The sequence below is a fragment of the Oreochromis niloticus genome, unplaced genomic scaffold (assembly GCF_001858045.2).
Source record: "Oreochromis niloticus isolate F11D_XX unplaced genomic scaffold, O_niloticus_UMD_NMBU tig00008037_pilon, whole genome shotgun sequence".
Lineage (NCBI taxonomy): Eukaryota > Metazoa > Chordata > Actinopteri > Cichliformes > Cichlidae > Oreochromis > Oreochromis niloticus.
Genome location: NW_020328922.1, coordinates 162689 through 188114, shown reverse-complemented (window position 1 = coordinate 188114; position 25426 = coordinate 162689). Strand labels below are relative to the sequence as shown.

Sequence of the window (25426 nt, the reverse complement as noted above, 5' to 3'; positions counted from 1 at the left end):
TTGGATCAGTTGACCGTTTGGAACGGTGTTTGCACTTTTTTGGGTAGTAAAGGTTGGACCTTGGGCGTTGGACGCTTTTAAATTTACTTAGGAACTTTAGCAATTAGACCAGACACAGGTTGGACCTGATACTGGGTCATTGATTATCAAAAACTTGGAGTTTGTCCCTTGGAGGGTTAATTCAAATTTTGTCTAAATTATGTAGGTTGTGCAATTTAAGGCCTTGTAAATATTATTTAATTTATCAGACGTCTCTGTGTTATAATTTTTATGTTTGTATATAGGCTCTGTCTGCCACGGGCACTGCAGCAGGCTGTTTATTTTGAGAGTGTGTCTGTGTCTATGTAAATGAGATGCCTGTGACTTATTTAGAGTGACATTTCCTGTTTACGAATGAGTGGCTAATGACTGACTGCAGAGCCAGGGTCAAGGACGACTTCAATCTGTGTTTTAAGGGAAGAAATGCAGTTTATGTTTATTATATTTGTGTGACTGTTGTTGATTATGATAAGTATTTCATGATAACTGTAGAATATGAGTATGGGGTTTGCTTGACACGTGTCTGTACTAGGTAAAACTGTGTAAGACTGATAGGAAGTTTATAGAGACTGCTACACATGGCTGATGCCTGTATTTAAGACGCTGGTTTTGTTTATTACAAGACTGTAAGTAAAGTTTTATTTCTTGCCATGACTGTATGAATTTTTGCGGGGTTTCGAGATAGGATACATAAACTGTTGGTACTTAAGACCGTTACCTGGGTTCTGACAAGTGAAATTGAATTTGAGATAATTTAATTAATAAAGATGTCTGTAAGCGATGTGTGTTTTGGGGTGTCGAAGTAAGATGTTTTAGGATTTTTAGATGGGTTTTGTTTCAGTTTGAGATAATATATACAGTTACATTTTCTGTGTGTGTGTTGTTGAGTGACAACATGCGCAGTTTAAATTGGGCGCTGTTCCTTCCTGTTTTTAGTTTCAAAACACAAAGGCTGTGAGATTAAAATTACTGTGAGTAACGGTTTGACTTTTGACTAGGGAAATAATATGCTTACTTGTGGGTCTATGAAGATATTTGACCTTGACTGATGTTATGAGAGGTTGAGTTTATTTTTCTGTTTAAAAACACATAAGTATATGCACTTAGTACACCCACTCAAGAAATGATTGTGTGACTGATGCTACAAAACTGACCTAAAGAATGGTGATGTGTGAAAGAGCGCTATTAAAATGTGTGTGTCTGGGACAGGAAATGCATGCCCATAAAAGGAACTGAGTGTGTACAGAAAGAACACAGAGAGATAGATGAGTTAACTCTAGGCACATGAAGCAAATGAAGCCTTTAAGAAAAATGCATATATTACTAATTATATGGTTTAGTGTGTCAATACAGGTGGGCGTCTTTCAACTTTGCAACCTTGAGTTCAGCAGCAAGAAAAGTAGATTAAAAGAATTGGGAGAAAATAAGCCAGTCTTTGGCTCGAAATTGTGCAGCTTGAGCTCTCACTTTGTCCTTCACCCCGAGAAGACACGTAAAGGACAGTCAATTTCCTGATGAAGACCGATAGAACATCGTGGACGTGAAGAAGTAACGGAAGCTAAAAGACAGTGCAGGCGAAAGCAGTAACACTGACAACGACTGATGAGTCCAGCAGCATGGAAGAAAGCACGTGATGCAACATGCATGCTGGTGAAGAACAGCGTGATATGTCTGCTTGAAGGCACTGACTGTCATATTTGCCAAGCTTGGAGCAATCTTGGAAGAAAAGACTGAAAAGATGGATGCAGAAGAAAACACAGCAAATGAAAATAAGACTGAAGGAAGAGGAAATACTGAAAGATCAAAACAGAGAAGAAACACACTGTGTTTGCTGGGGCTCTGAGGCCCGAACAGGACACTGTGAATGAAAAAGGACCAGTGAGAGATGAAGCTGGACGAGTTTGACTGCGAGAAGATAGGAGATGATTGGATTGAAATTGAACCCTGAACTCGTGATAGTTTAGGGATGTCCACCACATCACAACAAAGAGGTAAACAATACAAAAGGTAAAGATAATCAAAATAACTGACAATTATATTAATGAATAGAAAACACACATATACAAATTGTTACATGTGAGATTATTTTCGAAACGATTCAGAAGTGAGATTGAATGTTGAGCTCAGCGAAAAGATGCATAAATTAAATATGAATACATGAAAATGCAAGGAATACATAAGGATGCAATGAAGAAGCAGCTTACATTCAATTAACATAAAACGCAAGGAAGAACACGCTTACATACATGGCATAATTGGTATTTCTGACCAGAGATAGAGAAATGGGTCATTTAAGCATTTGTGATAATAATGAAAATGTCTTAGTTTTGTTATTTTTAGGGGCAAGCAGACCTGGACCAATTCTCCAGAAGCAGCAGTCGGAAGAAATTACAGGTTAACATGAATGGATATGTTAAGGCAAGTTTCTGGTTGAATTGTTCACAGCATGATGTGTCCAGGAACCTGAAAGCAAGCCCTAACTGCTGGCGGAAGACCAGGAGGGCTGTTATTTAAGGTGGGAAATTAAAGTTTGGGTTAGTAATTCGGGGAAGGAGAAAACTGACTCTTTAACTGGAGAATGGGAAAGTGTCTGTGAGACTGTGAAGCCATATATGTAAAAATAACACACACAAACATACGCAATGAAGATCAGCTTGCTACTTGTATGAGTGATAGAATGGTGTGAATGTTTAATAAAGTGATTAAAGTGTTTATAAGAGTGACTCAGGAGTGCTCTTGCACTGATTGATCAAAGTAAGTGATTAGTATAGAAAGAAAATGAAAATAATTGAATAGTGGCATGAGGTTTAAAAAAGTATTTCTTTTGCCAAGTTAAATTGTTGAGATATGGCTGAGTATGGAAAAAGTTTGAGAGCTTGTGTGAATGTGGACAGAGGAGCTTGCTGTGTGTGTGTGATTGAGGCCTTAAAGGAGGGGTAGATTGTTCAGAGGTGCAAATTTGATTAGGAGGTTTATAAATTAGTGTGGACACATTGTTGTAAGGTGTTAGGCTGAATCTGAGTATGGTAAAGTGCTTAACTGGGGTTATTGTTGTGTACGAAACGGTGTAGCTTTTGGCGAGGTTTTCGGTGTGTTGAACGGGTGAAATTTAAGATTGTTTCAGATTTTTGAGGCTGTTGTTTTATTTCCAGAGAGGGTGGTTGATTAAGACATGGATATGTCTGAGAGGGGCCCCAAAAATTTTTGTAGTAGTAAGTGCACTCAGGAAAAAACCTGTCAGGTGATTTTGTTTGGTACTTTGATGAGCTAATAATCAGCTCTCTTTTTTCATTTTTGTTCTAAGCAGGCCTGGAAGAGAGTGAACCGACGGCGTTGACAAAATTACCAAGTACGAAAATCAGGTGGGCTTTACAGAATTATAATTGATTACAATCAGAGACTGATTGGCGGCAAGTCTCTGTCTAAAAATGATTGCAGCGTGTCAATCCAGTCAAAATATAGAGAACTATTTTCCTAAAAAGGAAAACGAAATAAAACAAATGATTGAGCTCATTTTGCTGATGTGGAGCATCTGATGACGTGCGCAGAAGGCTGCAGATCAGCAAAAAATATCATGTGTGAATGCATGGGAGTGAATGTGAGTGAGGGGACCAAGAGGGGAAATAAATAAAAGGTTGACAAACAGGACAAGTGGGAGACTTAAATCTGGGGATGCTGATTTTGGGATATTGATGTGTGCGTTGAGAAAATTATTTATTGGGGTTGGATTATGTTATTACATTATAGAATGCTAAATGCTAAAAGGGAAACATTGATGTAACTTAAGTTACCATGAACGGAGGGGACACATGATTAATAACTGTTCTGTGTAAGTTTATTTTGGGTTATAACACAGGTTGGATCATCAGTGGAGAAAGTGAGTATAAAGGTGATGTTCTGGTTAACACACAGGCTTTTGTTTATAGGACGTTTCAAGGATGCAGGCTGTGGATGGAGCCAAGAAAGGATTTGACATGATGATTAATTTGATTTCATTCCCTAAATACAGGTTTGAAGCTCCGGAGCATTTATACATAATATGATAGGACTAAACTTTTCTTTTAATTCCCTAACCTGAGTGAAGGATTTTGAGTTTGTAACACATGAGATGTGTCACAAAAAGGGGGGTGTTAATATATGCGATTAGCTACATGAAATGTGTTCTTTTAGGGTTACTAAGCAAATGTCTACGTGACCTTTACCTAATAACCGTTGTGATGATAAACTTCTTTACCGACTTGCTCTCTTGTAGAACATACAGACTTAGAAAAGGGGAACTTCAGCTTGGAGTTTTGAGAATAACTCTGTTAAGTTGACAGGAAACACGTCGAGACAGCAATATAGGGCAAATGTATTAGAGCTTGTAATTAAATGTGGGACTTGAAAAGAGGAAGCAAATTGGGTACAGGACGTACTTGAGATGATCAGACGAGAGAAGGAGAAGGTCAGGAATAGTTAAACTAAGATTGAGAAATTAAATTGGGTGAAAGGGGGTGTAGCTTCAGGGCAGCTCACAGCCTGGCGTAAACGCAAGGTGCTGTCACACAGCTTAAGTTATTTGGTTGATTTATTTTATGACAAAATAATAAGGAAATATTAAAAATATACAACACGTTGAGAAGATCTCTTTTGTTATATTTTAGTGTTTAACATGGAAGATGCCTCTCTGGAGCTTCTCTCCTGATGCTACTCCACCAAAAGAAGTATAAAGTACCGAAATAACACTATATAAGTCACAGCTGATGATTCTAATGTTAGAGAGCTCTTGCAACTGGCGTCTGAGCTGTGCAGAGGTCTCTCTTAAGACAGGTACTTATGTAGGTTAGCATGAGGTTGAGTTAATTTTATACACAATGCATAACTGTGCTTGTTTAGAGTTGATGTTCCGTCCAAACAGGTTTTAAGCTTCACTGGTGAGAGTGTCCAGGTGATACATGTTGAGGGAAGATGAGAACATAGCAGGTTAATTGCATGCACGCTTACAAACACACATGATTTAAATATAGGCCAGGCCAAAGGCCTGGACTTGATGTAGCTTTTAACTTTACAGCTCCTAACTTGCAGGAATGGCGTGGAGTGTAACGAATGAATGCAAAACATGCTTACAGACACAAACATGACAGGGGTTTATTTTACAGGGTAAAGGTGGACCACAGGTTGCTTTGTTTCTGCTTAGCAACTACTGAGGTAAATGGTGTTAAAGATAAATATGCAATAAGTGAACAGGAAATGTGTAAGGGTGAGCCGGGTGAAACAAAATGTTGTAGATAATGGAAACTTGTCTAACGGGCATTAACAGTAACCTTTGCATGTTATGTATATGCTTGAGGCCAAAAGAGGCGTAAATCCAGATAGAAAACTTTGAAGTGTGCTTTTTAGCGGAGATTTAGGCTGACATGGGGATGGTGTGCATTTTACTTGGGTTGTGTTTAATAAGACTAAAAGCGTTGCTCACACACATAAAGAGTATGGAGATTAAATAAAGTTAATATAATGGATAGAGCCCAGAACAGGATAATACATAAGTAAAATCAAATGTAATGTTTGATTTCACTTTTATTGGGAAACAATCAGGCTAGAAATGTGAGTAACCTATGTTTAAACTGTGAAAACACTCTCCACATACATTAAAACTGTGCAACTCTGAGTGGGCCATGCAATCAAGCAACTGTTACATATCTGTATTAAACTAGCCAACATAGACTCACCACCACATGATGTTGCCCTGCAGCGGGGGCAGAAAATCATTTGCAAACCAGGGATCTTATGTTGATTATCATATCCTTACTTATGTACACACACACACACAGAAGGGAAAAATTTCAAAACAAAACAAAAAACAACTTCCCTTATCCTGTCAAGCACAGGAGTAAAATAAAAATCTCTTTGGGCTCTGTTAAAATTTCTTTAGTAAAAGTGTAAAAGGCCAAACCTAAGAGGTTGGGCAACCCGGAAAGTCCCTCCAGTATCAGGAGTTAATAGTCAGGAAACATTCTTCACTTTAACGCCTTTTTTCTGAAAAACCACTGACTCATAGATGCAGATAGACATACAAGTGCACATACATCCAGATGTGCATTTAGACATTAAAAGTGTAGAGGCATGTACACACAGATTGGCAAACCGGTACAGAGTCTAACTGAAGAGCTTAAGAAAGCAGACGTGGCAGTAGGGTTTGTGATTTTGCCTGATATGATATTGGGAACCAACTTTGAATAATGACAGGAACCTGAGATGAACACAGTAAGTTAGTAAGGTATAGCAGAGAAAGGTTGTTTGTTTTCTATCCCTTACAGGAGAAGATTTCCACTAGAGAGGGACCCAGAAAAGGAGCAGGGACCACTTAAGCATGAAGTGTTTTCAAGTGGGAGCTGGTGTTTTATTGCTGGACCATCTAGAGGACATGAGGTTGTCTGATTTGCTGAGTCAGGGGGCGGCTAGAGAGGGTCAGAGCGAAGGTAGTGGACCTGGGAATAGTGTAGTGACGTCTCTGGAAGAGACGTCAAGAGAGGGAATTGTAGAATTATAGGGATTATTTTATATAACCATCATCTTTGTCATTGCATTAATTATCATTTCATCCAAGCATTTATTGAAGTTGCTGGCATTATGTTATAATTTATATTATAGGGGTTATCCTAATCAAATATTAACATGTTTATTACAGGTGCAGTTATAACTACTTTAAAATGATTGAGTTAAATATATATGTATCATAACTCATATGCTGAGTATATTGTTACAGTAAAATAGTAGCTGAGCAAAGGCCTGAATGTATTCAGCTTCTTGTGGTATTTGAGTTTGCTTAGTTACAGGTGACGGAAGGATGTCCAGTCCATGGTGACCTCAAAGGCCTTAGGTCATCACCATATTCGGAAGAGTATGCCACAAGGAGGAACCTCTATGTTGCATTTAATTCTTAAAATACATGAATGTTCTGTACATGCAAATTAGGTGCTTGTAAACGCAAGAAGGGGCGTTACAATACCCTGATGTTATAAAAGCAATCTAGAGTGTATTTTGGGTAGAGATGTACAACTGTTTTGCAGTTTGCACCTCTCCACGCGGCGTGCATTCATTAAAATCAATTGTTTGAACGACCTTTTCTGGACTATCATTGTTTTACTCTCATCCTCAATTTCGAACCCGTAACATCACCTATAACATCTCCAAGTTTCTGGCTTCGATCCTCAACCCGCTGGTGGGCAGCTCTGAACACCACATCCAGAACACCCTGGATTTTGTTGAGAAGGTGAGAGATGTCATTATGGAGGCAGATGAAACCATGGTCTCGTACGACGTTACATCTCTCTTCACTTGCATCCCAGTCACGGAAGCGTTGGAGGTAGTTCGTAAGAGATTACAGGATGACACCAACCTCAGCAGCAGGACCACTCTCAGCATCGACCAAGTGTGTTTGCTTTTGGAACTGTGTCTTCATTCCACCTACTTCACATACAAGGGTCAGTTCTACAGGCAGAAACATGGGTGTGCCATGGGGTCCCCAGTTTCACCCATCGTGGCCAATTTGTACATGGAAGAAGTGGAAAAGAGGGCTTTGCTATCCTACCCTGGAACACCACCAAGCCATTGGTTCAGATATGTGGATGACACCTGGGTGAAAATCAAATCTCAGGACGTACCACATTTCACGGATCACATTAACTCGGTGGACCAACACATCAAATTCACCAGGGAGGATAGGAAAAGTGGCAGGTTAGCCTTCTTAGACTGTGAGATTTCCATCAGTAATGGGGGACATCTAAAAGCTGACGTGTACCGTAAACCTACACATACGGATCAGTATCTAAGGTTTGACTCTCATCATCCACTGGAGCACAAACTGGGTGTCATCAGGACGCTACAACACAGAGCGAACACCATCCCCACTGACACAGCGGCCAGGGAGGCAGAAGAACAGCACATCAAGAAGGCCCTGAGTAAATGTGGTTATCCCAGCTGGACTTTTGTCAAAGCTGGAAAGACACCTAAACAAAGCTCCAGCCGATCCAGGAGAGAAGGACAACCGCTGCCCAGGCGAAAACCTGTAGTGATCCCATATGTGTCAGGAGTATCGGAACAGTTGAGACGCATTTTTTTCTAAACACCGGGTCTCTGTGGCTTTTAAACCCCAAAATACGCTGCGCCAAAAACTGGTCCACCCCAAGGATCGGGTCCCCCGACACAAACAGAGTAACATAGTGTACGCTGTTAAGTGTCAGGAGGATTGCCAGGATTTATACATCGGGGAAACCAAACAACCTCTAGCGAAGCGGATGGCACAACACAGAAGAGCAACCTCATCAGGCCAGGACTCTGCAGTTTATTTACACCTACAGGCCAGTGGACACTCTTTCAACGATGAGGATGTACACATCCTGGACAGGGAGGAACACTGGTTTGAGCGCGGAGTCAAGGAGGCCATTTACGTGAAAAGGGAAAGACCATCTCTGAATCGAGGAGGGGGCCTAAGGGTACATCTGTCACCATCTTACAATGCTGTGATTGCAGCCATTCCCCAACTCTCTGTGAATGGTACACATGGTTATTGATCAGTGTTCTTTGATCAGTGGGTTTTGGTCAGTGATTGTTGATCAATGGTCATGGGAATTTGCATAATTATGATTAAGGAACTGACCTCCCAGCCCATTGTTCCTTCAGTGGGCTGGTTTCAGTCATTATGCAAATGTACTGTTTATAAGGTTTGGGGAAACCTGCAGTCAGCTGAGACTGAAGAAGTCACTTGGATGAGTGACGAAATGTTTCTCCCACAAAACGCTACGTCCTGATGAACAGAATCAACTTTTGGAGATTTACTTTCCTGGATGATTGAGAATGCATCAAGACGACACTATCTCTACTTTTAAGATTAGGCTTCAAACTTTCTTCTTACTTAACGATTAAGTCCCTGTATTCCACCGTTATATGGAAATCAGCCATTATAACTTGTGTCAAATCTACTTGTACCTCACAGTTTTCTAAGTACACAGAGAGCAGTGAACCTCAGAGCAGCATCACATCAGACTGTGTGCAAAAAATCTAGAAGAGAAAATATTTTGAGCCATTTCTAAATGATTCTTGTGACCATGCTGCACCACAACACCTGATCTCTGGTTTCCTGACCTCTTCAATCCCACTTTAATACTTGACTAAACTCATTTTCCTGTTTAGGTGTTGAGGCAAAGCCACCCATCTACAATGCAGGCAACAGCAAATGGAGTTATTTTTTATTCCCTTTGGGTTTTTTCTACTTTTGTGCTACAAAATGTTCAAGCTGATTAAATTCATTAGAATAAAAGTTCAGATAATTTTCTCATATTAATGTTGGAGGTAGAAATTCAGGTAACTTTGCACAAAAACTGGCAGAAATTTCCTTCAAAGATGGAGTTTTTACTTTAATACTGTGAGTACATTTCAGAGCCTGGACTCTTTTACCTTTACTTGAGTAAAGAAGTTGAATCAGTATTTCAGCTTTAAGAGGGTATTTTAACACAAACATCAGTCCTTCTACTTAAGTATGTTTGCCTCTTTGTTTACGCCTAAATTAACTTTACTGTTAACGAGTTTTCATGTTTCTGTAATCCACCAGTGTGCTCATGCTTTTTTAATTGAAAACATATTTTTAATGATCAAATATAATTATTTTTGTTATTTGTGGATTTTAAATGTGCTTTACAGAGACAGATGATAATCATTATCCTGCACTGTGGTCTCAGGTTTGGTCGAGCTCGCACAAAGAATGGCTGGCTATGTTGAACTTCCTCCTGGGATCTACACTAAGAAGTGAGTCCAACATTAGCAGGGTCTCTTTCCTTTATCTGGATTCACTTTAGCACTCACAGTCAAATGAAGCTTGTTATTAACTCGATAAGTCAACCCAGGGTTTCAGCTGAGCGTTCACATGAAACACATGGTGTTGGCAGCATCTGATCAATCATATTCATGGAGACGTGTATCAGCAACAGAGCAGCTGAGTTTGCAGAAGGAAGTCAAACTAAACCATAGGAACAATATGAGGAGATTACACACATAATAAAATACTAGCAGTAACACAGCTGCTGCAGACAAATCAGTCGTGTGTGAGAGGAGAAGGACTGTAAAGGAGTTTGGTGTTAAAAGCTCTGTATGAATGTGGGAGCATTTGAAGGGCTTTAAAAAGGCCAATATAAAATAAAAGGCAGCAAAATTGCTGACTGTGAAAGTCACCAGACTTATCAGAGCTCTATGATTAAGACCTGTAAGAACACCTATTTGTACTTGTTGGCATTATATCAAACACACACGTATATTAAGCCTTTGTTTGAACTCTGGTTGAATTTGTTACTTTCAGACTGTGAAACATCACAGAGGCTGCAGCTGCAGATCTTTTTTTCACCTGGAAATTTACTTTAAATGTTAGATGGAAAATGTATTGCTCAGTTTAACCAAAGTAAGAACAATAATCCATAAACCTTCATAAAGACAAACATCTCCCCAGAACATTGAGCTGCTGAAGTGTCACTGAAGGGGAAACTATTTGTCCTCCTCCATCCAGCAACACCTGAAACACCTGAGTGGAAGCTCCTCCCTACACTGTGTTTGAAGCAAAGCACAAAGGAGACACCTGCTGGAGCAGCTGGAGTCCTACAGACACTCAGCCTCTTCACTACACAAACACCTCCTACAACATCCACTCTTTCCACTCTGACTGCTGTGTTTGTGGAAACACTCCAACACACACCGCTTCACATACCAACATAGAAATGTGTGTGAAAAAGGGCTGAGCTGATATTAAACATGGGGATTTATTCAAAAATACAGAGTCAGGAACAACATCTAGACACACATTACCTCTCAGCAGCAGAAGAACAGCCTTTAAAGTAAACACCAATACCCTTCGACTGGTTGCTCTTTAAGGAAACACAGCTGGGTTCAGGTCCAGGAGATTCTGGCCTCTTATTGATCCTAAAAGAAAAACAATAAATGTAACAACTTCATGAGATAGGAAGGAAAAACTGGAAATATTAAATTAAAGACATGATGAACAACCCGAAACTCATAAAAATAATGTACTTACTTTTTGTCACATAACAGTCTTTTGTTAAAGTTTTCACCACTTTCCTTCGACATGTTGCTCTTTAAGGAAACACAGCTGGGTTCAGGTCCAGGTTCTGGATTAGTTTTAGGGTTATGTCCAGCTGAGCCTGGTACGCCCCACAGCTCTGGGCTTTAAAACAACACACACAGAGGTATGAGTGTGAATAATGATGGAGCAGTGATGTGAGTGCTGAGCTGTGACATGGAGAAGAGTCACGGACAGTTAGAGATGGTCATCTCACCTCTGAGCTTTGGTCTGGCTCTCATGTTCCCCACACAGAGTGCTTTTAGAGGGAGGGACTCCCTCCTCTCTGTCCTCACACTGATCCATGCTGCTCAATTCACATCAGCTCACACACACTTTCTACCTTCACCTGCAGAGGAAACACAAATCATTCATGTGCACATCAACTGAGAGCTGCAGAGGTCGTGTCTGATGTGTTGGACTAACATCCATCTGAGACGCAGCTTTCATCAGTTCACTACAAAAAGTGTCACAGAGCCGAGTTCAGCCTCCAAATCCTCCATTACTGTAGTCCTACAAAGCAGCAGGTCAAACATGGCTGCAGAGAGCAGCTTTATGTCAGTAACAATGTCCAGGACCGAGCTGACTGCTTACAGAGTTCATACTCTAACTGCTAGCTGCTCTGCTAGCTAAGCTAACTCAGTAACAGTGACTGTGACAGCAGTTACTGTGGAACAGCGGCCGAGCTCAGGACACATTCAGTGTGTTTAGTCTGAGTCCTGGACTCTGATTCAATGGATTCAATCCAGCTCAGAGTTTCATGTGTTCATCAGAATAAAATACATGTACGAATATAAGAGAAGTAATCCTCTGAATGCAGGACTGTAATGGAGGATAAATAAGGTTTTTACAGCCTGAAAGAAACATTCAGTTCATATATTTGTAGACAGTGAAGCAGTTTTTAATACTGCAGCTGTTTCCTTCACCTGTGTGTGAGCCACACCTTCATGTGCTGCTTTAGAAATATGTGGTCTGACTGCTCAGACTGAGTCTAGGAGGAAAGTTCACACGCTGGAGAAAGTTTTGTTCCTAACTTTGTCAGAGTTCGGCTCCAAAGACAAAGAAGACGGAGCTCACAGTCTGTAGATGGTCCTCAGTGTGTGTGTGAAGCCAAGAAAGCACACAGGAGTGTGTTTATGTCAGCAAATCAGTGTGTGTGAAGAGTCTGAGGGAGTGTGTGAATGAGACTAAACACTGAAACCAACAACGTCTGGATTTCTTTAAGTTTAACTTAAAGAAATCCAGACGCTTTCCTTTTTGTCTCCATAATGTCTCCATAATGCTGCAATGTTATCTGCCCCAGAAACACACTGTGCAGAAGCTCTGATGGTGACACGGAAAAGTCAAAGTGGAGATACTTCTGTACACCTTTGATTAGACTCATTATAAAAAGGAAAAGAAAGTTTAACACAGTCATGTTTCCAGTTCACTGACTTACATTTATTCCATGGACACTCACTCTAACCTGAACCACAGCTACAACCCAACATTGTTGAGGCCTCATCATCTCCTTTCCTGACTGTAGAGGTTAAATATGCAACAACCTAGGGCTGGGCCATATCATACCGTTCACTGTAATACCGGTATAATGTTGGGCAACGATAAGAAGAATAGAATATGGGTCAAACGCGCATGCGCAATGCCTTCGTTTACATACGCACATGGCGGCGACGCAGAATGAGAAGAGCGAAAGTGGATTGTTGAATGAAACGGATGAACCAGAATTGGTTTGTAAATATGCTGCAACTTCAGTGGTGTGGAAATGTTTCGGCTTTCGTCCGTCAGACCGACAACAAAGCACTATTTGTGCTAGTGGGCCGTCGTTATTACCGTGTTTTTTGGAAAATGCAGCACACTTAAAATCAATCCTTTGATTTTTCTGAAAATCCACAGTGCCCCTTACAATCCCGTGTGCCTTATGTATGAATTCTGGTTGTGTTTACTGACCTGGTATCAATTTTATGTGGTACACGGCGCTCGAAATGTTTCAGTACGACTTTGCTAAGCAACGAAGCCACACCATTTGATGGATTGTCGGAGCATTACGGCTATCGTAGGCAGGAGCCTCGCGGAGTGATACGTACTGTGCTTCAACATAATATTACCGTATTGTGTGTGTATAACCTCTTTTTAAGTTTTGTGGATATTATACATGGTTATGCTGAGGATATGTCGGCCAGTTTCCACTGGAAATGCTTTTTAGTTAAACTGTCAGTGAGGAATTTGCATTTGCACTGTTAATTTTTTTTATATAACTTTAATGCACTTAAAACAGCTGCTTGTTTAAGTGAAAATACATTGATATTTGTTTTTTGCACTAATGAAGTTGTGGAGTTGTAAAGTATTTTGTCTAGTGTCAATTATATTGTCAGTTACATAGTAATCGCAAATTTTCAAATGTATATCGTGATAAATATTTTTGGTCATATCGCCCTGCTCTACAACAACCAACAAATAAAAGAATTTGGTTCATTTCAAAGAAATCCACACGGTGACCAAGTAAAGTAACCGTAGTAAAGGAGACAACATCCCGTTGATGGTGGGATTAAAGATTTGCTTTAGTCACATCACCAAATGCAGTTGAACCACCCGTGGATCCATGTTTGACCATTCTACCACTCTGAGCTCTGCTTTTTAATCATTTTATTATTATCATCATTCATTCATTCATTCTTTGGAGGGGGGCTATTTCCTAATGCTGCCCTAATAAGGTGATGTTCAAGGGGAAATATAACAGAAACTCTTTCAGTGTTATTCATTAATAAATTAACAGATAAACTGTGAAGAAGAAAAAAACTGAGATTTAAAGGAGAGAGTGAGAAACTTGATCATCCATCCTCATAATACATGTTTATCAGTATCTGCTGTGACCATCCTGCAGTAATAACTACAAGTCTACATTTCTGTGACTGTTGATCAATCACAGCAGGAATCTGAGCTCATCTCTGCACACAGAGCAGCTTCAGCTCTGGGATAAACTGCTCGCTTCACGTCCTTCTCAGCTCACAGACACTCATTCTGATATTTTCCTTTAACATTTGATGGTATCTGGAATAGTTGGCAGTAATAAGGATGATTTTCTGTAAAATCATATTGATATGACCCGTGACATATTCGTAGATGACCGTTAGATTAGTTTGATGGGTTAACTCAGAGAGCTGAAGATATCGTGGACATGCTGACCTCGCTCCGTGGTGTACAGGGCCGTTTACCCTCATGATTAATATTCACAATAAAAAAATGAGGCGAACATCATGAAGTCTGTATGTGTTTCATAGTGTCGAACCACCTTTGCACAGTTAAAGCTAGCAGTTACTACATGACGGAAACACCAACGTTACTTCTTTTATGCGTTTATCAGGTCACGCTGATTATTGAACAAAAACCCAAACATCAGATGTTAATCGAATTTTTTTGCTCTCTCTCCTGCTTAAATGTGTTTTTAATGTTAGTTATAATTCAGAATTGGTGACGGGAACACGTATGACACATACGAACATCAGGAAATAAAAACTCGATAAATATAACCTCAGTAAATGAAGTCAGTGTCAGCGGGGGTTATTACAGCTGTGTACCGGGGCCTGCGCTTTGTCGGTGGTAATAACAGCTCGATTGCTTGCGAGGCGAGCGGGTCTATCCCACGCTTTGCCGTGAGACTGGGCAGACATCTCCGAAATCATCGAAGCACTTTTGCAAAGAGGCTGTATCTTCGCAAACCGACCAGACATATGAAGATTCAACCACTACATTCTCGGCTAAAAAATATTAAAACGGTATAAAATAAATTTATGGTGAGACCTGAAGGAGTCAACTGTGCCAAAATGAATTAATTAAACACACCATTAAATAATTATTTAAATGTGGCAATAATTAATTAAAAAGTGAAATAAATAATTAATTAATTGTGTCAAAAAATATTTATTTAATTAATTATTTCAAATTTAAATTAATTATTGCCACATTTAATTTATTATTTAATGGTGCATTTAATTGATTCATATTGGCAGTCCTGGCGTTCCATACTGTGGTTGGGTCGACTTTACTATATAGATATGTTTCACATGTTTCCATCTCAGCAGCCCCGTTGACAGATCACAGTATTATTACTTTTAAACTTAACCCTGAAAATAAAACGCAATTTAAAAAAGATTACTGGAAATTTAATGCAGATCTATTAATTGATGATGGGTATGTTAAGATAGTTAAAGAGCGCCTACATAACATTTACAACAATGTAACAATTGGCAATTACATCCATAGATGGGAATGTTTTTATGTAGTATTAAATATTAATATTAATTATTAAATATTAATTATTATTATTATATTAATTAAAGTTGTGAAAGCCATTCCCCCTGCAATGATTCAGATGTCTTCCCCCGATTGAACAACAACCCGTCAAAAATGTGCTGAGCTGTGACTCTTCTTCCCTCTAAAGTCCTGGTGTTAACACTCACCCTGCATCAGCTTCACCTTTTTTAAAATTGTTTTTACTTTTCAAACCGACGGATCATTTGAAGTCAACCATCCAAAAACTTCTTCAGCTGTGTTTGATGTTTATGCTACAGCCTGTTTACCAATATAATCAATATCAGATATCAGAGCAACAGAAACCTCGGTGATCAGGACGCTGGGACTGAGAACAGGAAGTGGCTCAAACGTCACAGTTTCATGACGTCAGCCTGAACTCCACTCACGGAGTTTCTGTCGCCATTGTAGTTTTTAAAGTCCCGTGATGAAGGCGGGTCTTTCTGTGAGTCCGCACGCTCATTGGCTAATAGCTCGAGATTGACACATCGTTATCCAATGAGCGTGCGGGAACTTCCGACATAAAGTTGTTTCCTTTGAAAAACCAAAGTCTGATTATTTTTGCCTCCACTGACGGAGCCTGTTGTTCCCGCCACAGAGACACAGTAATGTCAGAGCGGTGTTAACACTCACCCTGCCTCAGCACAGCTCTCACTCTCCTCCTGCTCTCTCACACTAAACGGAGGCTCAGCTAAACTCACTTCCTCTCTACTTACAGGAAACCAGCGCTCAGAGGAGCCGACCGGCCTCACATTTCACCCACAGACACGAACAGCGTGGAATTATTTTATGTCATAAGAAGAAACATATTCATGTTAACACTCACCTGCCTCAGCTCCACCTTCCTCCTCCTGCTTTCACTTTCACTACTGCTCCCTAAACACAGAGGATGCTGGGACTTGTAGTTTTTTCCTTCCGTCTACCTCTTTGTTTGTGTTTGTGTTCAAGTTATTTCGATCATGTAAACATCAACAGAACACGTGAAGCCACACAGAGTTTGTATGTCGAAGTGGGTAGGAGGTATTAAATTCCGTTCTTTTGAATTCTTTTGGCGACAGAGAAAGACTTCCTACTCAGAGTGGTCAAAGCTCAAAAAATGATCTTTATTGTACATTTCCGGAAAGGGAGAACTGCAGACACGAGCACGTACCCCAGTTCTAAAAGTATTGCCAGGCAAAATACGTATACATAGTTCTGCTATAGGTCACACACAGACACACACAGTTTCGATCAAAACAACTCCTTCTGGTCTGACTAATGTGTGTGTGTGTGTTACTTAGTTCTTCTTTTTCTGTCTGGTTTCCTGTATTTTATTAATATGCCTCTGCAGCTCTGCACTAAACTTCCTGTTTCTTAACTTCCCCTTACTAAAGCCTCTGTTGCTAGGCGACCTGTCACCCTCTGACCTAATTCTTTGCCACATCTGGCCTTGGTTTATAAAAGCCTTTATGATTAAAATACATGAAACAATATAATCAGAAAATAAGCACTAAGAATATATATTTATTTCGTAACAGTCTCCCCCTTTTAACTCATTTTGTGAGTTAACCCAGGGGTCAGCAACCTTTAACACCCAAAGAGCCATTTGGACGCAATATCCACGCAAAACAAAACACTGGGAGCTGCAAATACTTTTTAACATCTAAAATGAAGATAACACTGTATATATATATATTTTTTTTTACCTTTAAGCTTTGTGTGAACAACTAAGGTGTGTTGCTTAAATCCATGAAGTGCTACAGAGAAAATTACTTTTTTATTTATGTAATGAACACATTTTGAACTCTTAAAGAAATATAACAAAAGGAAAGACACCCAGCTGAACTAAAATGATCCATGTAGCAAACAAAAACTGTTGTGAGCCGCCACCCTTATATCGCCTTTGGGCCTTGACCCGACTTTTAAAAAAAATAATTGGAAAAAAGGCACTTTGCTGCTCAAAGATGAAAAATAGTTATTTGCAAAATTCTGCCTAAATATGTATTTTACCTGGTTAATGTGTGTGGCGGGGCGTGGTCTGCAGCGCCGCTGCAGGGGAGGCGCAATCACGCCTCGCCATCACGGCACCCGCAATCACGCCTAAAGTCTCTGCTCTCTGTGCTGTTGTGTTGGTGTGTGTCGGGCTGTGAGCTGCAAAGCTACAGCCGGATGTATGCGTACAGCAACCGTGTGTGAAAAGTGGTCAATAAAGAGATGCTGAAGAGCGTGTTCAAGCAAACAGTGTCGGGTCTGCCGTGATATGTTTACAATGGGACTTCTGCTCCTGAACCTCTGTGCACAGCATCTGCAAATCGGGGCTGTACCAAGTCACTTTCATCTTTACGCAGGACTGTCAGCTGTCGTCTGTGAGGCGTGAGCGTGTTTGCTTTTAACATAGTTCACGGTGGAGAACAGCTGCTGACATAATGTGGATCCGAAGGTCCATAATTGGCCTACCTGGGGTTGAAAGTCTCGCACGGCGTTTCGGCGGGTACACCGGCTTCAGCAAGTGTGGCGCTTATTTTGAGCGCTCAAAAAATAATATAATATAATTTTATATTTATATTTCAATATTACAATAATCTTCCAATTTAGAACTACAAGTTAAAAAAAAGAAATAACATAAATAAAATACACTTCAGCTAATTACCTAAAAGAAATTATAATTTATTTTCCCAAACCACGCGGAGCCGCACTAAAAGGACTAAAGAGCCGCATGCAGCTCTGGAGCCGCAGGTTGCCGACCCCTGACATAGATCAAACATTATGGGTCATTCCCACGACCCACAGCTTTACTGTGCTCCAGCAAAGTATCCAATAGCAGTGACATCTCCTCCACAGTAGCAGGTGGGATTTTTCTTTTTTGAGGACAAAAAATGCTGCAACTGACTTTGGTTACTGTTGGCATGCACGCATAAGACGTGAGCTCTAACATGCCAGAGGGATATTCCTGAAAACCTCACCCAGGAGGCATCCTGATCAGAGGCCCAAATAACTCAACTGGATCCTTTCAATATGGAGGAGCAGTGGCTCTACTGTGAGCCCCTCCCAAACGATTCAACTCCTCACACTATGTCTAAGGAAGAGGCCAGTCACCCTTTGGTCTGCCTTCTTAAAGATGGGAGCTACCACCGCAGATCTCCACACTATGTTAAAGAAAAGTGCCAACCAATACAGCAACATCCAGATTCAACACAACACAATAATAATACATCAAGTAAATTAATCATCAGACCACCTGATTCCATGTTTTGTTAGTAATGTTTAGACATGTTACTCTGTTCATGGTGAACATCAGTGCACAATAATGAGACAATCACTGCTGCAGACACTGACACTGGATTTAAGGAAGGAAATGTGAGAAAGAACAATGATTCAGACTCTGAATATCCTGACAGCTGCACCTGATCACACCTGTTGATCATCGGGCAGTCCACCGCTGATTAATCATGACGACGATGATGATGATGTCAAAATAGTTTGTTTTAAAATGAAACAAACTGTTCACCTCAAGTTCATGTCTTCAGTATCATTTCTGAGGATTTAAATTTCAAATTTTACATTTAAACACAAATTCTGCTTCTTACACAGTTTCTGGATCCAGAAACACTTTCTTAGCCTGAGTCGATCCAAATGAACCTTCTAAAACTAAATAGCTGATGGAGACTCTGACACTGGTACAAACTAAAATGCAGCTCATCAGAGTTGTTGTCAGATCTTTGTGAATGTCATCTTTCAACTCATAATCAGGAAAAACACTCTGACCTGTAGGTCTGAAAAAAAGCATCTCTCTCTCTCTCATACACACACACACACACACACACACACACACACACACATATACATAAATATATCCACTATGTTCTAGAAGCCCCTCCTTCCCTTTCTCACCTGTTAAACACAACCTCTTCTGCTCACTTTGATCTTCTTCTTCTATCCAGCTTGTGTTGCCTTCTTTCCGCCTCACCACTATGGGAAGCAGAGCTTTCGGTTACTCTCTACCCCCAGATATCAGAAACATTGCTTTTCTCTCCCAGTTTAAATCCCAACTCAAAACTCATCTGTTCAAATCTGCATATTCACTGTGAACCCACTGTTTGTTTATTTTATGTTGTGCTTTTTGTTTCTTATTGTTCTTCATTTTGTCATTGTTCGATTATGCATTTGATTCTATTGTTAAGTGTCTTTGGGTGTCTTGAAAGGTGCTTTTAAATAAAATGTATTATTATTATTAGTAGTAGTAATATTGTTGTATCATCATCACCACCATCACATGTATAATGAACTGGAGATTTCCAACTGCTGTGTTTGTCTTCATTTCTAAAGAGTGTCCCCTCTTGGCAGGGTCACAAAACAACAACAACAACAACATAGTATATTACTTAAACCAGAAACAACCAGTGCAAAACCACAAACAGGTGGTCACATACCCCAGACCTTGATATCATTTAAAATGAATAAAATCAAGTTTTCAAGTTTAGAGTAGAATGCAAATGATTATAAGCTTAGAATAAATTTTAAGTAAAAATGAAAATTTGATTATTTCCAGAAATTCTGAAATTATTTGATAACAACATCCAAAGCTTTCAAATTACATGAAAACATCTCTGACACTGAGGACATCCTGCAGTTTGTTTTTTTCACTTGCAGTAGAGAAGAGAAGCAAACTCATCTTTCTGACACTCAGTGAGTTATCTTTAAACTGACACATGGGAATGAACCACGCACATCTGCAGGTCGGACAGTTTGGTCGATCTGAGAAAAGATGGTGTGTGCAGCAGTAACAGCACTTGGTGCCTGCTTGCTGGTGATGGGCAAAGCGAGGCTTCGTGAAACACTGAAGCATTTGTGCAGGAATTATATTGAAGTGTGGAAACAATCTGAAACCATCTCCACAATGACACCTGCTGGCCTCTGGCTGTGACTACATCTTGATGACGCTTTTCTGTGAAACTATGACACAGACAAAACCCACACAACTCCAAACAAAACTACTTTTCATACCAGACTGTCAGTAATCATGATCATCGCATGATTTGGGGAAATTCTCACACAAACATGAAAAGAAAAACACTGAGACTGTTAAAGACCACAAGCTGTGGCTGTAATGATCACAGTCTAGTCTAGATTGGTCTAGATAATAATAATTAGAAAGATTTGCATTTCCTGCAAAAATGCAGTGTGGATGCTGTGATGCCGAAGCTGTCTGCTAAAAATAGCTGAAAAAGCTAAAATGTAGCAAAAAATTGTAATAATCCTCAAGACACACAAGACAGCAAGCAGCACAGTGCTCAACATGCTGTACCGCTTTGGAGAGGAACGCAACCTTCGCTTTGCCCTCCCACTGGGCTACCAGCTGAGGTACCCACTACCTTTCAATGCTCACAGAGTCAAAGGTTATCGAGGTCCCCGAGCCATGGAGTTTCACATCATGGGCAATCACATGAGGTTTAATAAGCCAGAGGTAAGTCGTTCACGGGCGGAGAATGGTGTGTTAAATAGAAGGCTGACAGTAATGACTGAAAATGGTTTGATAATCATACAGCAATCTGTATAATCCTCCACTGTTCAAATTTCCAGCATGGCCGGACATTTTAAAGAGACTCATTTTATAGTTTATATTTAGAAAATGAAAGTGTACAAACTCATATACAGATGTGACACGGCAGTAGCCTCAGCCATATAATAAACATTGGCAGAAGATAATCGGTATCAACTAATGAACAAAATACACAAAAATAATACACAGAGGTCATTTTGTGGGTTAAAGTGATGTTCATTTAGAAATTTGCTCAAATTGGACAAAAAACACTACAGACACTTATCTCCATGCTTAGTCTGACTTTACCTAACCGCCTGTATGACTGTAGGACGGGGGTGTTGAACTCCAGGCCTCGAGGGCCGGTGTCCTGCAGGTTTTAGATCTCACCCTGTTTCAACACACCTGAATCAAATGATTAGTTCATTACCAGGCCTCTGGAGAACTTCAGGACATGTTGAGGAGGTAATTTAGCCATTTAAATCAGCTGCGTTGGACCAGGGACACATCTAAAACCTGCAGGACACCGGCCCCCGAGGCCTGGAGTTCGACACCTGTGCTGTAGGAGGACTGCCAGCCCATCCAAACCTTCAGACTCTTAGGGAACTGAACCCTTCAACCAGCACTAGAAGGTCCCAGTGGGGTTGGTTAGCCTAACTCTGCCGGGCCGTGCATTAGCTGTCACGGCGAGTGAGATGAGCCGTGTGGAAATAATAAAGGAGGATCCAATCGCAGGCAGTAGTGAAGGTGTGAGGGTGGTTTATTAAACACAAAAGTATAGATGGACAAACGGTAAACAGAGAACTAAACTATACTGGGATAACTAAACTACTGAGCCTGAACACGAACCTGAACATGAAGGAAGGGAGGGAGGGAGACGATGGTACATGAAGACAACAGCAGGGAGAACACACAGATGAAGCAGGGTGGATACACAGACAGACCAGCAACTACAAAGACAGAAGACGCGACTTAAATACACACAGAGAAATACAGGGAGATTACACACAGGTGGGGAACACAGCTGGGAGTAATCAACAAGACGAGACAGAGGTAAAACTGAACACACTCACATGAGACGCAGACCTTCACAATAAAACAGGAAACAAGAACACTACACAAAGACGCAGACTCGACACTGAGAGACAGACAGAAAATGACACATGGAACTAAACCCACACAAAACATGAGAACACAAATCCTAAACACAAATAAACAGAAACATAGAACTCTAATAATAATCATCATCATCATATTAATAATACTCATAGCACCCAAAACCACAACAATCATTCAAAAATAATCTAACAATCAAAACTCAAAACACTGGGTCAAAACTGACCCAGAACCGTGACATTAGCACTATTTGTCATTCCGGCTAATCACCAGACTGCTAGTGTAAATACCTGTAAATACCCGTGTCAGCAAGCCGAACCCTCTGTGCAGATTGAGCATGCTCAGTGGTAGAATGACATCAGAGGACCTTCTGTTGGTTTCATAATTAAAACAATAGATAGTTGAACCGTGATGGATGTCAGAGACAACACGTGATACTACTGCAGTAGTATCGTTATTTGTAACTGTTTCAATTTTTGTCTTTCAGGTGGAGAAAGTGATGCCTGCAGACACATTCTACTTTTCTATCATCAGGGATCCTGTCGCGCTGGCCGAGTCCTCTTTTGCTTATTACAAAGAAGTAGCTCCTGCCTTTCGGAAGGCAAAGGGGCTGGGAGACTTTGTCGACGACCCAAATAAATACTATGACCCTCGTCTTTGCAACAACCACTATGCCCGCAACCTGCTTTGGTTTGATTTTGGCATGGACAATAATGCTAATTTCTCAGTGGAATTAGCTCAGTATGGTGAGGCCATGATCCGCCAGACATTCAGACTGATTCTTGTGTCCCAGTACTTTGATGAGTCTATGATCCTGCTGAGACATGCCCTCTGCTGGCCACTGGATGCTGTAGTCTCATTTAGCCTTAACGCTCGGCAGCAAAAGTCCGGCAGCAACAGCGTAATGAGCGGAAGCTGGGTCGGCAAAGCTGCCGTAGCGGCTGGCGTCGGTGCTAGAGCTGGACGCTCACAAGGCAAGATGTTGCCCAATCTGTCGCTAACGGATCGTCAGCGGGAGAAGCTACGCCAGTGGAACGCCTTAGATTGGTACCTATACAAAACCTTCAACCGCACGTTCTGGGAGGATATCGACAAGTTTGGTCGTGCCCAGATGGAGCAAGAAGTAGCTCTTCTCAGAATGCGGCGGGAAATCCTGGGCCGGGTTTGTCTGAAGGATGGTGGAAAGCCCGTAGAAGCGTATCGGATACGCGACAAAAATATCCGACCCTTTCAGAGCGGAGTAGTAAAGATTCTTGGATACGAGCTCCAGCCGGGTCTCGACAATGCTACCAGGACGGCCTGATTGAGGATGATTAGGCCCGAGATCCAATACAAAGATTTGCTGGATAGTAAACAGTTCCCACGGGCTGTCCAACCCCAACTGGGACAGCAGGGACAGGGACTGCTAGCAGCTGGTGGTGCTTTTGTAAGACATGATTCATCTAGGACAGGAGAGAAAATGATGATGGGAGAAGCTGAGATGGAAAGAGAAAGAGACTGGGATGGAAGCCGTATAATGAAGAGCAACCAGACTTTAAAAGGAGTGCGAGAAAAAGAAAGACTGAGATAGTTTAAGGTGAGTTACATGTTACCTTTGATTTGCGAGGGGAAACGGACCAGAGACGCCTGAGCCAAATTTAGTTTACATGTGAGAAAGAAAAAAGCTTCTCTGCAGCACTTCCAGTTTTCTTTCTTTTCCTGAACACACTCTCTGGTTTGGTATGTCTTCATCTTTGGCAATTACTCTGAGTTTATTATTGGAACTGCATTTTCTTATTGAGCCTGTGTTAATGCTTAAATTAAATAAAAGGTACAAGCTGTCCCAAGGTTACAGAGGAGCGGTGTCTGTAATGACACAGGCGGGAGTTTGTGAAAATAAAAGCATCAAGACAGTCTCGCTGCACAGAGCACTGCAGAAAACCAAGACATTGTTCTTGCATTAACAGCTGTTATTGATTTCATCAGACAAATGATCGCTTCCTTGCTCAACTCTTTTTTTGTATTTTAACATACAGACTGCTTTTTTACATAAGCTTGCCTTTAAACACGGCTCAGAGACAGTAAATCTCATCTACAGGAGAAGTCTGCAGATAGCAGCTGTGGTGGTACAGGTACATCTTCCAGGTGAATTAAAAAAAAATCACTTTTAGGCAGGATTTTAAATGTTTTGATTTACATCAGGTTTGTGTAATGATTTTTTCCCCCAGTGAAATTAAGGTAGTGCTTCAAAATAAGTGCCTGTGGGCGTGTCTCCTGAAACACCACAGGCTTGTTTGTGCTGTTGAGTGGTGAGTCTGGACTCTAAAAGCTATTTCTGGATTATGAGTTTCAGTTTGTTTACATTTATGAAAACACATCTTTTAGCTTTAGACTAAGATTGCTACATTGTTTCAGATCCACACTTTCAGCAACATTAACCACGTCTTAGGAACCTGTCGGGCTCATAGCTCGCTGTTGTTTCCAGTGACTCACAGCAGTCCCAGTTTCATTTTGTCATTGACCTGCTCTTCCATACTGAGGCCCAAAGTTACATTGGGCAAGTGCAGGGCCAGCATGCTTACCTTTGCCTCCTTTCTGAGGACGTACCTGTGGAAGGAAAGTAGAGTCACAGACCATTTTAGCAGTTTGTTAGCAGGTAAAGTGCTAACGCTAGACGACTGCTTCAGTTGTGTTCTTCACCAACTGCTGTCCATACAATCTAACACAGACTGAAAACCACGTTTCTTTGATTGCATAAGAAGCGTCACAGAGTGGGTTCACTGACAGTGTTGACGCAGCCTTAGTGAGGGTCATCCCTGCATGCGAGGTAGCACAGGTGACAGACAGCGGCAGACGTGACTGCATGCATATACATGAAATCATAGGTGTTCGTTCATTGTTGAAAGTATTGAATTTATTGCCCAGTGTCAAACATTCGATCGTCTTGTTCTCCGTCCAGAGTCGGCCGCCCTATACAGTCTACATCTGGTCACCTCAGCAGTGGCTCGTAAGGGAGATTCAGGCATACTGTGTTTGAGCGGCTACCTCCTCTGATGAAAGGATATTATTCATCTTTTACAGTCAGTCTGTTTAAAGAGAGTCAAAGTGACGACTAATACTGAACAACGTCTTCAAATCAAAGGGACATAAGGTATTTATTTCCCTTCACTCAGGAAACCAGTGGTTTATTTTATTTTACTCTAAAACTGACTTTCTATTCATTCATAAATAAGCCATCATTAACAATGAAACTCTTGAAAGTACTGCTTCAGGAGTGTCACAGTCCTGTCTGGGATCTCAACAGTCGCGCTAATTAACATGTGCTGGATATTACATCCAGAAAGGATACAGCAGCAGTGTGTGCA

General features: G+C 40.7%; 1 protein-coding gene across 1 annotated transcript; it reads left to right on the top strand.

The window, feature by feature from the left end:
* The first annotated feature begins 20723 nt into the window (after nucleotides 1–20723).
* On the top strand, nucleotides 20724–24213 carry LOC109200287 (galactose-3-O-sulfotransferase 2-like). The gene is made up of 2 exons (XM_025905015.1): nucleotides 20724–20891; nucleotides 22570–24213. The coding sequence occupies exons 1-2, from the start codon at nucleotides 20724–20726 to the stop codon at nucleotides 23383–23385; spliced, it is 984 nt and encodes a 327-aa protein (XP_025760800.1). The 3' UTR covers nucleotides 23386–24213.
* Nucleotides 24214–25426: the final 1213 nt, after the last annotated feature.